At 32.1% G+C, this 18,034-nt stretch overlaps 1 protein-coding gene across 1 annotated transcript in view; it reads right to left on the reverse strand.

The window, feature by feature from the left end:
- Window positions 1–18,034, reverse strand: part of LOC128394595 (hemicentin-1-like) — a 76,077-nt gene that overhangs the window by 43,154 nt on the left and 14,889 nt on the right. The window contains exon 3 of the mRNA XM_053354935.1: window positions 16,542–16,865. Coding sequence (XP_053210910.1) covers window positions 16,542–16,865 — 324 coding nt within the window. The remainder of the gene's footprint in view (window positions 1–16,541; window positions 16,866–18,034) is intronic.

The following is an 18,034-nucleotide window of genomic DNA, read 5'->3' on the forward strand; positions in this document are numbered from 1 at the left end:
AAATAAACAATTAATTACCAATGAGTTACCATGACAATTGATTGTTTACCTAATATGTTTAACTTTGGAAAAGTGTTACAATTTATCATTATAATTGTTCAAGTTACTAGTTTTTTATTGCAATTGAAAGTCAATCAAACAATTAAATAATTGATTTAGTTTCTTATATTTGATTTGGAGAGAGTAAAAATAAACTTATCATCAATATATAATAAACATCACAAATCAATTGATTATTTTCACTTCAATTCAATTTTCTCATGATAACTCAATTGATCTGAATCATATTTTTCAACTATCAATGATTTATTATTTCAGGAAATTAGGTGTTAACCCAATTTCCAATAGAAACTTTCAATGATCAGATAGAGATCATAACCTCTCGGGTTGTTAAATCTCAATCATTGATACTTTTGAATTTGATGATAAACGATAAAACCAAAGACGAAAAAAAATGATAACTTTAAATGTTCACCAAGAATTAATCCTAATCCATGAGGATAAAGTTACTTGAATTTCACTGATATCAAGTCAAAGGAATCTTTAAATCTAAAAGTTTCACTCATTCTAATGTAAATACAAATAGATAATTACAAAAATCATAAATAAGACAAAGGAAGAGAGAGAGAGAGAGAGAGAGAGTAGGTGAAGTTAGTATAAGTAATTTTATCTTATGTAAGTCGATGAGTTTCAACGCCTGAGGCGAGATGATTATTAGTAGACGAGAGAGAGAGAGAGAGAGAGAGAGAGAGAGAGAGAGAGAGAGAGAGGATGATAACAAAGATATAAATTGATATGCTTAAAGGTAAACCCATGATATGGGATGAGAATAGAAGATGAAAATGAAGATTATTTTTTTTCTTCTCCAACGAAACAACTTCATTAAATGTTAACTTTTTTTCTATTCTTTTATCATCATCATCATTATCATTCCAATAAACAAGTTTATCTGTAATATTTTCTAACGTTAATTAGCCATAGGATAGAAAATGATGGTAATTGTGAAATGACAACGAATTTCTCTCTCTCTATCTCTGCTGAGAATAAGAGAAAATAAAAGGTTGACAAAAACTCGAATTCAAGTTGTTGGATTTTTTTTTCTTTTCGATACTAAATTTTCACTTGAAATCTGAGTTTTCAGGGTAACATGGGAAATCAATGAATGAGAATCTAAACATTACTGATTGTAACTGAAATTGTAAGGTCTAATTAATTCACGGGGATGAGGTACAGGCACCCTTACAAAAATGCACCGAAATGATCGAACTGCAATCCTAGCAATTAGTGAGAGGGTTTAAAGTAAATTACCCTAATATCCCTCTTAGCTAATTAGCAAGAGCAATTGAGTAACGATTTAGTTAATTAGGAAATTGTTTATTGAAGTAAGTAACACTTTGAGATTTATAACATGGAAACGGAAGTTGAGAGATTGGGGAAGAGAGAGTTAACTTGAGTAAGTTAAAGGTTAGACATTAACATAACCTGATTGAGAGATTAATACAAAGATGAGTAGTAACAACTATTTTCAACTGATGTGGAAAAGGAAATAGCATAGGTATTTATGCAGGTAAAGAAAGAGATGATTGGTTACAGAGATTAAGCAGGATAAACAAATATAATAATTAATTGATTGTTGATGGAAGAAATAATTAAGGGGAAAGAAGCCGATCGAAGCGTTTCCTTACAGAGCCCCGTTCAAAGCGTCGATTATGACCTTTAAATAGGCTTAACGACGTTCGTAAGCGTAGAAAAGGCTTCTGATATGCTTATAAGGTAACGGTCGTTTATGATCAGGTTCTCCATCAATGAAATCTTCAGGATAAAATTTTTGTTCAATTTTCTGAGATTCTTGTACTTTTCTTGGGAGTTTTGGATTTGTTTTAAGAGCATCAGGCCAATCGGTAATTTGTTTAAGAACATCTTTTAAAAGTCCACCCATATTGAAATTAAGAGGCCAATTGTATCCTCGATAACCAGTTTTAGTAAAACGAGGTTTGGTTTTGTATAATTCAATTAATGTTGCTTCAATTCGAGGCATATCGATTAAATAGAGCCAAAGGGTAAAAGCTGCATCGATAATCGGGGAGTGGAGTTTTTCTTGAAAGATTTTTCCAAATAAAACGAAGGCACAATATTTTAGGCCAAGAGCTTCTTTTGTTTTAACTCGACAATTATAATAAAGAGAAATGTCAACGATTCGAGGTAATAAATAATAATGATCACGTGGAGTTAAGTAGAGATCAGAAAGATCGGCAATGTGACCACAGAGAATGATTCGATCATATTTCCTTAGAACTTTTAAAACTTCATCTCGAACTTTTACAAATAACGGTGCGAATCGAACATCTTCGTATTTTAAGCCATGAAAAGCTGTTTGCATATCCCAATTAGCTGCTGCTGGATGACGAATGAATGAGTTGTAGATAATATTATTGCACTGGTCGACAATCGAAATCCATACTGGAACATTTTTAAAACTTCCATCCTTCATTACAATAGTTTGTTTCTCAATATCGATTGCACAAACTTTGAAACCATAATATTTGATTTTTCCAACTGCAGAAGCAATTTGCTTCGAGAAATGTTCAGGAGGAATCATTAGTGGTAATGAAGGGATTGATTTAGCTAATATAACATTTTTATAAAGCTTTTGTCTCCTTTGATTTTTTTGTTTGTTAAATGCTTTTGAATTTTTTCGTCGATATAATAATCGGGATTTACGGCGTTTAACAAGTTCAGCTTCAGTTTCAGGAGTATGAGCTGGAGTGATTTGAGTGATCGGCTGATACTTTGTGGCTGGACTGAAGTTGAAAATGATATCATCTGAATTTGGTGATTGTTGAGATGAACATGGAGAAGGAGATGGTTGAGATGATGAAGTTGAAGGAACAGCTGATGAAGTAGATTCTTGAGATGATGAGAGGCTTAACGAAGGAATAGATCGGCGGGTTCGAGGATCTGAAGGAGTTGGATCGGGAGTTGACTTTGGAGTTGAAGGAACTGAATCAGAATTCGTTCAATAATTGTCGTGAGATTTTCACTTGAAATCTTTAATTGTTGTTGTGGAGGAGGTTCATTCAATCAACACAATCTTCTTCCTTGGACGTTGGAAGGTAAAAGGTTTGGGAGGTGGAATTACGGAGTTAATTCACCTCGTTTTCAAGCATTTTATTGGCACGACGACGTTGATTAGCTTGAGATTTTAATGCTCTTGATGCTTCAATTATATCCCATGGTATCTCTGGTTCATGAGTTGGTGATGCGGAAGGAGATGAATTAATCTGTTTAATTGTTTCAGTTTCTTTGGGAGTTTTTGTTTATCTGATGAAGGAGTAATAACAGGTAAAGGTGAACCTAATTTTCTAATAATAATTCAAATGAAGTCAGCTGAATGAAAAGATCTGCTGCTGAAATTGGTTCTTTAATTGTTGAGGCTGTAGTTGTAGTTGTAGTTGAAGATGAAGGAGTTGGTGAAATTGATTGTTGATTAATTGTTAATTGTTCTACTTGTTTTTGAATTTTAGATTTAGATTTTCTTTGAAGATATTCGGAAGGAGTTAATTTCTTTTTCGATGGAATATTTGATTCGGTATCAGATGAGCGTTTAGATGATGATGATGAATCTGATAATGTTGATTGTTCAGGATCACTGAATAAATTTCTCAATGATGAATTTGCTTGCTCTTTAAAAGCAGCTTGAATATCTTCTTCGGTGAAATTTTCTTGACCAATTTGATCGATGAAATATAAATCGCTCGGATTTTCATTAATTGTTTCATCGTCGAGAAGAAAAGTATCGGCCACATTGGAACAATCGAATTTAAATTTGTTGTTTGATTGTTTACAATTTTTACAATGGTTACTAATTGTAACGTAATCACCATTTTCTTTACAATTTGAATATATACAATTTACTTTATAACTGGTGATTAATTGTCGTTCGTCTTCGGCTAAAGGCTCGAATTTGGAGAATCCATTATCTCCGCAAATATTAAATTGACATAGAAATTGCTTATTTCCCATTTTTTCTTCATTAATATTCTTGGTAAGAGGTTGATTTTTAATTGCTTGAGAAAGAATATGAAGAAAACGAGCACAGGTACGACAATAGAAGAAGGTACAGTCCATACATTTCATCGGAACTCGTGCTATTTGATCACATAGAATACAAATGTAAGATCGTTGATCACCACTGACCTTATCCACTGTAAATCCGGGTTGAACTGATACCTTATCGAATGAAACTGAGAATTGACGTTCAGTTATTTCACCGTAAACTTTTAGAACTTTTAATTTGATGAATTTCTTGAATTGTTCACCATCCAACTCCTTTATAAATTCATTACCTCCAATATTTTCATTACCTTCATCAGTTTCCATTTCTGATGACAACTGCTTATCCATTTTATCCATTTAAATTTATCCAAAATTTAACAGCACGAATCCAACCAATGTCACCAAGGGTTCACAGGTAATTAACACTTGCACTTTATTTGTGGTTGACAATTAAAGTTGGATTGAGGAAAAGTTAATTGTTGTATAAAGTAAATTACCCTAATTTAACAATTAACTGGGATAGGATAAGAGTTAACAAAGTAGTTTGAAGTAAATTACCCCAATATCTACTTTGACTTTGAGCGAAGGTTATTGTTGGGAAAGGAATGGAAAAGGAAAAAAATTTACAATTTAATCTAATTGTTGATTATTGTTGAGATTTTGTTGAAACAATTAACTAATTGTTGCATTTTCTTCAAGAAAATGAAGGAAGATTGAAGAAATCAAATCAAAATTAACACACATCACTTTAAGACAACGTGTTGACCAGGGTAATTTACTTTGGTCACACTTTCTAATTAAACTAATTTAAATTGAATAAATTTTGTTTAAGTTAAGGTAGTTTAGAGTAAATTACCCTAATATCTACCTTTAACTTACTAAATTAAACGAAAAAATAATTAATTAATTGTTGATTTGATTGAAGAAACAAAGAGAAAGTGAAAACATGTTGACACTTTGAAGAAATTAACATTTTTAACTCTTCTTCCTTAAAGAGAATAGAAAATGGACATTGTCTTTTTAGACAGAGAAATAGACAGAGAAAAGAAAGAGAAGAGAAAGGGAGAAAAATAGAATAGAATTTTCTTTTGGAGGGAAACGGAAAAGAGAAAAAGACAGAGAAAGAGAAAGAGAACTTGTTTGTGCGCAAGCGCAATCTGTTGGTTAATTGAAGAGTCAAGGGTAATTTACTTTTGTCTCTTCTCTTAATTAATTAATTTAATTAATTAGTTAATTAATTTTTTAAATTGTTAATTTATATCAATTTTGATATTTAAGATGTGCTTATTCTGATGGTGTTTTAATCATGAAAATCGACTGAATAGTTTTTTCAGAATCTCCGTGAGAAATTTTCAATTGGAACCCCGTTCACATATGCATCAGAAGGTAAGTTGAAATTTGTAATTTCTTTTGTTTTAATTGTTTAAATTTGATTAATTTGATTAACTTAACAAGGGTAATTTACTTTTGTGAGTTAATCAATTGATTGTTTCCCATTAATTACGTTGATTAATCAATCAGAATTTGGTGTTTGTAATTTCGGTTCAGGGTAATTTACTTTGACCGTTTACAATACTAAAGCTTTTTCTTTTCTTCTATTTTAAAGGTAATTGTTTTAATTACGAGGAACTAATTGATTAATTAGAGAAGGAGAATCGACAGAAAAAGGTAATTAATGTATTTAGATTAATTTGAAATCTTAATTTAAAATTGAATATGAATTAAATGCTTTCTTTGTTTCTTTTTGTTTTCATGTTGGTGACGAATTTTTCTTATCGTGGGAACCAAAATGGAGGAAAGCTAAAGATAAGTTGATCTTTTTAATTAGTTTGAATTGACCAAATGGTCAAAATCTCTTGTCTCTATTGTTTCAATTGAATTTAAATTGCTCTCAGAAATTTGATTTGTTTAAACTTATGATCATTGATCGAAATCATTAACTTGTTTACTAGGGTAATTTACTTTGGTAAACAAGATTCTTCTAATTAAGAAGGAGAGAGAGAGAGATAATCAATTGATTAATAAATATTAAGAATGAGAGAACGAAAGAGAGAAGATAGATTTAGATTAGATAGCGAAATTGTTAAATGTATCAATATTACTGGACACAAGGACCAGGGTAATTTACTTTGGATACTTGTGGTCAATTTGATTAGTTAAAACAATTGATTTGTTGGTTAATTAAAATCTTAATCTCAGCGAAGATTAGCTCGAGACTATCATCTGAAAGATGATTTTCTTTCTAATTAAAATCGAATCAATGATCCAAGTGTTACTTAAATCAAATTTTCCTAATTTTCTTTTTAATTATCATTTAAATTAATTAATTTTTATATTTTATTTCGTTAAAGGGAATTATCTCAATGGATCTGATTGATTATCAATGGCGAAGTTTTGATTTATTCCACCAAAGGAGGAGAAAGAAAAACAACAAATCAAGGGATTGGTAAAGGGCTTGAATCAATTAATTGATTCATTAAAATTTAAATTGATCAGTCAGATATCAGGGTAATTTACTCTGAACTGAATTAACTTTAAATTTTTGTGAATGATTGATCAAAGGGTAATTTACTTTTTGATCAAATCTAATTTGTGACCACTGCTATCTGAACATTGATAATTAGGGTAATTTACTTTGGTTATCAATGAAATGAAAGGGAATATCTATCTTTTAATTATGAGAGGAGAAAGTGAGATTGAATGAAAGCAGAAATTAAAATTTTAATTTCTGATGATTAGAAAGAAGAAATGTTTGATACTGATAGGAAGTTCACTTAAGTTAATTATGACAATTAATTGAACAATTAACTTATTCTGTGTTTTCTGATGTTGTCAAAACATCAGCTGATTGATCAGTTAAATCAGTTATCTCAGATCTTTCACCTGCTAGTTTTAAATTTTCATAATTAACTTTAAATGCTGGACCTTTTAGTCCCACAATTAAGGCCGCAGAATCATAAGTTTCAATAACAATATAATCTCCTTTGTAAGGAGCAGTTAATTTCTTTCCTCTTAATTTGTTCTGAATTTTAACAGAAACTTTAACTCTGTCACCTACTTTAAATGGTAAAGGTTGAGGTTCAATTAAATCAAGTCGATTCTGTTGATTAGCGATCATTCTCTGATAATGATCATTTCTTAATTGTTGAAGTTCCTCATGATTTGATTGCGTAGGCTGAATTTCTAATTCATTGAGTAGCGGAGTGTTTGGTAATTTTCCAAACAACAGATAATAAGGAGAAGTTTGTAAATTTTCTGAATGAGCAGAATTGTAACTTAGAACATGTTCAGTTATCCACTTGTCCCAATCTTTTGGTATAACTGTAAACATGTTGATACGGTTTCCCAAAATACCGTTTAACCTTTCGATCAATCCGTTCGATTGAGGTCGATAAGGAGTTGTAAATTGTAATTTAATTTTTTGTTGCTCACAAAATTCTTTAAATCCATTTGATCTAAAACAGGGTCCATTATCCACTTGAATAACTTTAGGATGCCCGATAAATTGAATAATATATTTAACAAACTTAATTGCTTCGTTCTCCTTTTGATTCCTGTAAGGTTGAGCGAATACATATTTAGTGAAATAGTCGACAGCTGTGAATAAATATTCATTTCTTTGAGATGACGGATGAAATTTTCCGACGATGTCGATTTGTAATCGTTCTAATGGTTGAGTTGGAATCGGCATTTGATGAGGTCGATGATTGTTTGTTGTGGGATGTTTAAAAGATAAACAAGTATCGCAATTAGCAATTTTCGATTTTAACCATTCGTCCATTTGAGGAAACCAGAATAGTTCTTTCATTCGTTTCGAAGTAGATTTATACCCAAAATGACCTCCGATTGATTCCGTGTGCAAAGCACTAAAAACTTTTTCTTGTAGAGAAGCAGGAAGAACAATTGCCAAATTGTTATTAGTTAATTTTCTTTGAAGAAGCCCATGCTTCATGACAAAATGCTTGGTTAGATAACCTTTTGATAGCTGTCGAATTGTTTGTTTGACATAATTGTCTTTCGATTGATGCTTTTTAATTTCGCTCGAATCGTTAAAATCATCATCAACTTTGAATTTTTGATCACCAGTTGCGATAAATTTAGAAACTAATTTATCGTCAATAATCTCAGGTTGTCCCATTTTCTCTCCAATTTCTTCCGCCAATTGTTTCGAAAATAAAATCCATTGATGTTTATTTTCATCCTTAATCATTTCAATGTCGTCACAATCGAAATTTTTGATTAATGAATCATCCCTATCCATCCAGTTAGAATTATGAATTAAATTGTGAGGAGATTGATGACAATCATTGTACATCACTTGGCAATTTTCCTCAAAAGCAAATAATAGATATTTGTAATAGTCTTCTTCATTTATTTCACCGATTTTCTTATGGCGCCATTCACTTGAACGTGAGAAGCAATCAGCTGGATGAGTATCTCCTTTACTATACTCGATCTTGTAGTCGTATTGTGACATTAGTGAGGCCCATCGGTGCAATCGTGCACATTTAAAATTAATTTTCGGTAAAGCACAAAGTGCACAATGATCGGAAACGATCGTGAAACTTTTTCCACTTAGATAATGAGAATATTTATTAACTGCAACGATAACGGCCAAACACTCTTTCTCCGTTATCGTATAAGCCAGTTGATATTTTGCAAGTTTCTGTCCAAAATAAGAAACTGCTCTCCATTCATTGTTTTCTAATTGAAGGAGAATCCCGCCAACAGCAATAGATGAAGCATCAACCATCAATTTATGTTGAGCTTCAGGTTTGAATTGAGAAAGTAAACAATCTTTTATCAATGAATCTTTGATGTGTTGCCAAGCCTTTTGATGATGTTTATCCCAATTAAATTTACCTTTGTTCTTCTTAGAACATAACTCGAACAGAATCGAAGCAACAGTTGAGTAATTAGGGATAAATTTCGATAGATAATTAAAAAGTCCCAGTTGACTTTGAAGTCCCTTGACATTTTTGGGAGGTTGAAATTCCCTGAGACGCTGGATTTTCTCAGGATCCGGTCGAACTGAATTTCCGCTGATAATATGACCTAAGAATTTTACTTCTTTATGTCCCCATTTACACTTATCAGGCTGAACTTTTAAACCAATATCTTTTATTCGGGAAAAAACGGAATTAGCATTTGCGATTAATTCATCAAACGTTTTTCCAAAAATGACAATGTCATCAATATATGCTAAACAAGCTTTGTAGAGAAGATTACCAAAGACAGAATTTACGAATTGTTGAAAATAGGCAGGGGAATCAGCTAATCCCATGGGTAATCTCACATATTGAAATTTACCCATTTCGGTAACAAGAGCGACTTTTTCTCTTTCCGAAGGATTTAATTGGATTTGATGAAATCCTTGAGCAAAATCGATGGTGATGAAATATTCATAGCCTGCCAAAGCTTGAATATGATCATCAATGTTGGGCATTGGGTAGCTTCTTGTTTTCATGATAGAATTCAGTTCTTTAAATGATGTAACCAAACGATAGTCTTTACCACCAGGTTTTTCGACTAGAAATGCAGGGGAACCACCACAGGAATTAGATGGTTCAATGATGTTGTTCTGAATTAGTTCAGTTATCTTCTTGTCCAGAATTTCCCTCTTCTTTGGACCAAGTCGATAAGGGTTACATTTTGGAATAGAATGACTTCCAATATCGATTTTAATATTGACTGTTTCGGCTGGAATACAACCCAGGTCGTATTTGTGAGTTGAGAAAACCGATTTAAATTTGTTAAGAAAATCAACCATTGTTGATTTTTGATGCTGATTTAAATTTGATGAGATGCCTTTAATTAATGTTGATTGTAAATTTGAAATTTCCGAAGGAAATTCATCTCGTCTTGTGTCTAATTTGGCTTTTTTAATTTCATGAAGATATTGTTCATCTGAAAGGAGGACATGATTATCATGCTGATTAAAATGGCTTGATTGTTGATTAAAATTAATTGATTGCTGATTATAAGGCGATTGATTAAAAGTTGATTGATGTGGAAAGATTAAATTGTGATTAAAAGTTGAAGAAGAAGAAGAATTTAATTGTTGATGATTAAATTGATTTGGATGATTGTGACTTGTAGGTTGATTGTAGCTGGAAGGTGATGATTGTTGATTAATTGTTGAATGATTTATTTGTTGATGATTTGTAGTTGATTGATTTTGTTGTGAAGGTGAGTTTGAGGTTGAATGTGAGGTCGAAGTTGTGGACTGTGAGCGAATTTGTCTGCAGTTAGGTGGGTAATTACGGGCGGGTCCATAGATTCTTGGGAATTGAGTTGTGAAAAGGTGATGAAAACATTCAGGTCCGGGAATCTTCAGAGTAATTCTGAGATTTTTACCAGATCTGGTTGGTTTCCAACCTTTCACCGGGTCAGCTTCCAGTGCTGTGTTAGACCAGAACCAGAAATTTTTACCAAGTATCATTTCAAATGGTAACTCCTCAAGGACAAAAACTCTTAATGGATCCAATTTGATTGGATTTTCTACTTTAAAAACCAATTGTGTAACACCTACCGCTCTCACAGGTTTATTTCTTCCTGACAACCCTAGAAACTCATGGTGACTCTGATAAATAGGAATTTGCAATCTAATTGCTAAATCTTTTCGCATGAAAGTTGAGCCTGAGCCGGAATCAAGAAGAGCTTCAATATTGGCTATTTCATGGTGATCAATGTTAATTGTTACTCTCGGTCTCATATTGATTTGATTGTTGACAGCTTGTATCATACAATTTGTTGAATTTTCAGCGGCTACTCTAGCCTGACAATTTGCTGTCGAATGACCGTAACTAGTACATAAAGAACAATAATTACTATTATTGCTTGTGTTACTGTTATTGTTATTCTCATTGTTACTGTAATTTGTGGATTGTTGCTGATTTGACTGTTGATTTGGAGGTCGATTAGATTGCTGATTGTTTGACCTTCCTCGTCCTCTATAATTACTTGATCGACCTCTAGACGATCTTGAATTATTAGGTGATGATGAACTGTTCTGATCTTGATTGTACGACAGAGATTTACCTCTAGAATTAGGTGAATTGGATTGATTTGATCGCTGGGATCGATTAGAATTATCTTTACTGGGAGTGAAATTGGAGTTAAATCCATTGGATTTTCTATTGTTATTGTTACCTTGATTCTGTCGACGATTAGTTGGACTTGGAACATAATTTTCATCGCAAGAGCTATCCTTTATCTTATTGCTATAAATGATTAAAAATTTAGTTAATTTATCCAACGTGTTTACATTTGAATTGTGTCTCAAAGAGAAGCTCAATTCATTTGGAAGCAAATGGAGAATTAAAAAGATGATTCCTTTATCTGGAATCTTAGGTATCACTAACCTAGCTGCTTCTGTTAATTCGAAGACATAATCACTTGGATTGATGCCTTTCGTGAATTTCTTATTGAACAATTTTTCAGTCGCTTCAGCTACTTCTCTTTCGCCTACGAAGCTTTCACGAACACGTTTAACTAAATTAGCAAAAGAAATGTTAGGATTGTTTCTGAGAATTTCATCAATAGCTTTATGAATATCATCAGTTACTTGTGCACAGAGAGTTTTAATAGCAAGGTGATCAGATAATTCTAGAAGAGAAACTCTTCTCTCTAGTTTGTTTAACCATTGGCAAAAAGTCAGTGACCCTTTTTCAATGTATTCTTCAATTACTGATTTGAATTTAAATCCATCAAGAATCGATGGTGAATTAGATCTGAACATTTGCTGAAAAAATTGAGGAGTGAAATTAAACATTTGATTGGAATTGATTGGAGTCTGAGGGTTGGTTTTCTGTTTGTGGTTATTTGGGAGTGGAGAATGATAATCATGAGGCTCGTCATTGACAATGTCATCGACTAAAGCTTCATCATGATCATCATTCTGAGGGAAACACTCAAAATACCTTCTGATTTGCATAGATGTGAACTCAAGTTCTTTTAGATAATCTTCAGAGAGATTCTTACCTTCATCGATGACTTCCTCTTTGATTAATTTTCGAAGATTCTCTTCGGTAATACCAGCGCTTCTCAATCGGTGGTGAATTTCAGGGCAATCGAGGAATTTAGGGTCGAATTGATGATTTTTATCGATGGGTGATGAATAGGATAAAAGGGAACCACAAATAAAGGCTTGTGTGGTCATAGCCTCGCGAATGACCTTGGTGACATAGGCTTTACCTTGGACTGAATATTTAAGTCCATAAATTTCACAGAGCTTTTGACGATTATTCTCGTCGTTGATATAAGCGCCAACCGTAATTGTTTCTTCAGACATGATTGAATCACTGAATGTCCAATCGTGCACGTTAACTCTTTTGTTTTCGTGAAAAAATTCAACTAAAGATGTGTTGAGGTTTGGAACAGAAAATGCTGTTCTTAATGATGAATAAATTCTCGAATCGAATGATGTGAAGAATTTTGATTCTATTGAAGATGAGGACGAAAGCTCCACTTTGTTAAATTGTTACTAATTGTTGCTAAAAAGCACACATAGGGAAAGAACACACTCAGAGCTAGTAACACGTGTAAAAGGAACACACTTTTCACGATTACCTTCAGACAAGATAATGATTACCACTACTCTCTGAAGTTATTACTCGTTTAAGTAATGAGGGATCTCCACCATTTGTAAGGTCTAATTAATTCACGGGGATGAGGTACAGGCACCCTTACAAAAATGCACCGAAATGATCGAACTGCAATCCTAGCAATTAGTGAGAGGGTTTAAAGTAAATTACCCTAATATCCCTCTTAGCTAATTAGCAAGAGCAATTGAGTAACGATTTAGTTAATTAGGAAATTGTTTATTGAAGTAAGTAACACTTTGAGATTTATAACATGGAAACGGAAGTTGAGAGATTGGGGAAGAGAGAGTTAACTTGAGTAAGTTAAAGGTTAGACATTAACATAACCTGATTGAGAGATTAATACAAAGATGAGTAGTAACAACTATTTTCAACTGATGTGGAAAAGGAAATAGCATAGGTATTTATGCAGGTAAAGAAAGAGATGATTGGTTACAGAGATTAAGCGGGATAAACAAATATAATAATTAATTGATTGTTGATGGAGAGAAATAATTAAGGGGGAAAGAAGCCGATCGAAGCGTTTCCCTTACAAAATGACTTATCAACTCAATTCTCTGGCAATGTTGTTGTCTTTTTTTGTCTCGAAAAAAAACAAAGCAAAAAGCTAATAGGTGATTGGTCAAGGTGTTTGTGCTCACCGTTGACCCTCAAAAATACAAACAAATGATGATCATCATCATCATGAATTGTTCATTTTCGTTTTCATGATAATGCTACAGAATAACAATCATTTTTATCATGGTAACTTTTCTGCTGATTCGCAGATAATTTGATTCTTTTTGCTTATTTTCCCCCCTCTTCTTACCTTTGATATTCTAGACCTTTGATTATCTATCGTTACTCCTCATGAGATTAATCTTTCTCCCCTGAAAATGAAGACAAGGAGACAAAATGTTCACCTCATCGTTTAATTCCTATTCTTAATTGTCTTACAATCTTAATCAATTGGCTAAATAATTGTTTCAAAAGATGAACAATCGTTTAACTAACTGTTCCCATAACCATCAAGTTAAACTCAATGGTGATTAGTTCATTGCTTTGTCCCTCTTTAATTGTCACACTAATTTCATGATTTAGTTTCAGGTTATATCAGATGATAGATTAATTCATTGATTGATTTCAATTTATTATCTAATCACTTGGATATTTGCAGTAATCATAATACAAAAATCCGATTAAAAAATCAAGATAAATTGTAGGTAAAAAAATGATCATTTTAAATTGAATCTTTATCATAATTCAATCAATTGAACAATCAAACAGAATCAGAGTTAATGATAAACATTGACGCAAGAATTAACTTTGATTATAATCATTGATGTTTAATTTTCATTTAAATTGTTCACCAGAAAAAAACGAAACTATCATTTAATTGTAATTGTTTATTAACTTGATTGAATTAAAATTTCTCCAATTGAATGATGCTGATTGAACACGCAATTGAAATTGAACACTAAAAGTTTATCCATATAATTAACTAATTGTAGAGAGAGAGAGAGAGAGAGAGAGAAAGTTTCTTTTCAAATGATTAAACTTCAATTTGAGGTAAATTGAAAATTCAAATTAATTTAATTGGTCAAAACTATTTACAAACATAAACAGTTATATAAAAAGTAGTAACTTTTTTTATCATAACAATTAAAGTTCAATTAATTTCAATGATTAATCATCATCATGCTGGCGATTTAGTTGATAATAAATTATAATCAAAACATCAAAGGAATAGATAGAATCCCAATTCTGATACATTGATCGGTTTTCTATCAGGGGATTCAGGAGACAGGGAACATTAATGTGAACTTTAATACGATTTCAACGCTATTGAGCAAAAAAAAAGTTGATCTTCTTAGGATTTTTTAAATTATCAATAAAGGTAAAGGGAGAGCGATAGAATCTGAGTCTCTGTATTAGATTATTCTGATGGTGATCATCATCATCATTTCATTGTTATCATTATTAGCATCAGGAATCATTATGGTGAAACTTGAATGGTCAAGATGATTCTTCACCATGTTAATAATATAAAAAAAAGAAAAGCTGATTTTGATGAAGCAAAAGGAAAAAAAGTAAGAGGAAATAAGTGAGAAATAATCAGAGCCATTGAGTGTTGATAATGGCAATAAATGTGATGACCATCACACTACCACCACCATCATGAGCCTCAGAGAGTTGACCAGAAGGACTGAATTTACACAGAAAAAGTGAGTGAGAGAGAGAGAAGCACTTTCTTACTAACATTCTCTCAGTTTGATGTAACTTGTCAATTTGTTAAATCTTTTCCCTTCAAGTATATAAGAAGATTCAGTTTCAATCTTTTCGCAATTCTCACCAGCAAAATGATGGGTATCAATCAATTTGATGGCTTCATAGGTCTTTAAGATGTGAGAGAGAAAGAGAGAGAAGGGGAGAGGGTGAGATCATTTATATATAAAAGAAGAGAGAGAAAATCTAACAATATGATGATCCTCATCATCATTAACATTATCAGTTTCAGAATCTGTTCCACCCAACAACAAGTACTCACAATGGTGAAAAAAACACCAATGAAACTTATGTCTTCTTTCAAACTGAACAAAAAAAACTCTTGTCCATTCGACTGGTCATTGGGCTTCAAGTTATCAGTCTAATAACATTATAAGTTGTTACTATGCTGTGATTACAGTGATACTAATGGTCAATCGTCTTGATTTAGAAAATGTTTCCACTTTGTTTTCAGAATCTTTTTTTTTCTCCTGAGAGAGAAAGAGAGAGAGCGAGATATTGAGAGAGTATTGGTGAAATAAAGAAATGGATGATAATAGAAAATGGAAGAATCTGATTTCCTTTTATTCTCTTTTTTTATCCTGAACTATTGTTCGTTAATTGTAGTTGAAACTTTCTCAGATTATTAAGGAATTCAATATCTATCAATGATCGAACTCAATTAACACAAATTGTTGTGGTTTCATCCAATCTGAATCAAGAGATATCCACAGTAACCATAATCCTTATTATCATGCTAATATTTTCCACCAATATGTTGATTCAATAAGCAGCTGAATATCATTGTTGATTATTATTCCAAGACGAGTTAATCAGATCAACTCATGGTTTTAATATTAACATGTAATTGTCTTAAGTTTGGTTAGTTAATATATTTTTTTAATCTTATTATCATGTCAACTGTCACAAAGCTCATGTTGTTCATTCATTATTCAATTAATCATTTATTTCAAATTCAACAGAGACACAAGACAAACTCTCTCTCTCTCTCTCTCTCTCTCTCTCTTTCTCTCTCTCTTTCTCTCTTTCTCTGACCTTCTCATTTAGCATTCTGAACACGAGAGTCCAGTTATTTTATAATAACAATAAAAGAATCGACCTTGTTATCATCATCACTGTCATACTCATTTCTTATTATTGTAAAGTTTATATCCATCAAAAATTCAGTGATAAACTCAAGGTAAGGTGAGAAAACTTTGGGTGTGGTGTGTTGAAAGAAGGTGAATAAAAATTGTAATGATTGAAATATTAGTTTAGGCTCAATGATTATCATCATAATCATTCATTAAGTAGATTTCTAATTCATTTTGTTTTTCTCTATCTTATATAATATAACATGTCTATGAATTGATAGTTTCCTATCCAATCGGAAAAATAGATCATTTCAAATAATAATTCAGAGGAATGAAGTTATTATTATTACATGAAAGAAATGAAAAGTTCTGACATCAAGATAATGATGATAATTTCCAAAATATGATTAGATGAGTTTCTTTTTTTTCTTCTTCTTCTTATTCCTTCTCATCACTTGAGATTATAAATCATGAAGCGAAAGTGAATGAGTGAGATAGAAAGATATTAATAATAAATTAAAAGCTTTTCGAATTGAAAACTTACCCATAATTTCAAGAAAAGTAGCATAACGTTGAGTTCGTTCATTCTTATAATCAACTCGACATCGATATTCACCTTCATCTGATTCCATTATTGGATCGATAATCAATTGAGGAGGAAGAGTTGATACATTTAATTTATATCGAGATCCTGATTGGATGTGCTTAGAATTGGCTAAAGATGTTGTCCTAGAATCGATTGAATAAATTGGTACATTTTTGGCGCCTTTATACCAGAGAATCAAGGAAATAGCATTTTCACCCCATAGGCTTGTATTACATCCGATTGATACACTTTTACCAACAATGCCAATGTAATTCCCGGAAACTGTAATCACCCAAAAAGAAAACGATAATCAATATTTATCATTTTTCCATAAACAAATAATCACATCGTAATTTTCTCTCTCTCTCTCTCTCACTTTAAATCCTGTTGTCATTTGATGATAAACAAAAGACTAATTTGTAAATATTATAAGAGCTTATCTGTTAATCTATTCAACTTGAGCTTCAACTTTAAATCTAATTATCTCTCGTTTTGTTTGAATAGACAAAGATTAAGCTAATGTTGTTTTCCTTTGTCTTCATCTAATTAACTCATCTCTCTATCTCTTTATTATTCAATTTCAATGTTAACCAACAATTAGTTTTTTCTTTCTTGTTGTTATTGTTGATGATCTTGTCTTAAGCTTTGACTTTGTGTATATACTAATTGTAGTGAGACCTCGTTTTTTGCCTCTAACCAAATCTCATGAGATCTCAAATAGAGATCTCACCATTGATAATTAATTCTAATCCTAATCCTAATCCTAATCTCTCTACCCTTTTTTGACCTTTTTAATCCTTTCTATGTTAATCTCATCCTGAGAACCTAATCTGAGATCTCAACCTGAGATCTCACCCTGGGAACTCGAATAATTATCGACCAAATTATCCCTCGAAAGAGAGTATAAAAATGCAACTCGAAATGAGCTCTCATTCAGAGACCTCATAGTGAATGTACTCAATAGGACTACTTTTTGATACCCAATAAAACTTCTCACTTTGTGGAAAATATTCTTCTCTCAAGTTTACTTTATTAAGTTCACCACAGTTTTGGCGCAGTCGACAGGATGCCCAACGACATCCCACCTAATAATTTTAAGTTTAAATTCACTCTTGTGAAAAAAGACGACGAAATCTTGGTTACAAGATATTGTCTTCACAACTCGTTTGAATGGACTCTCGTTAGAGATGAACATCAAAATTTGGCTCAACATGAGACTCTTAAAGAGAAACCACCGATTCAGGCTGCCCTCACCGAAATGACCCGTCAACGAACAGTGTCAGTGTATATGTCTGCTAGTGAAGCAGGCCCTTATTTAAGTGATGTGTTCAGTTCTGGTTCCCTCAGCAATCAAGATGACGAAGACATCATGGTAGACCCAGAACGTGTGAGTGCTCAAACTGAGATCTCAACAAATAGCTTACAACAGATGATGCAGTTTCAAATGGAAA

This window comes from Panonychus citri, unplaced genomic scaffold, assembly GCF_014898815.1.
Source record: "Panonychus citri isolate SS breed McGregor unplaced genomic scaffold, ASM1489881v1 Contig00140, whole genome shotgun sequence".
Lineage (NCBI taxonomy): Eukaryota > Metazoa > Arthropoda > Arachnida > Trombidiformes > Tetranychidae > Panonychus > Panonychus citri.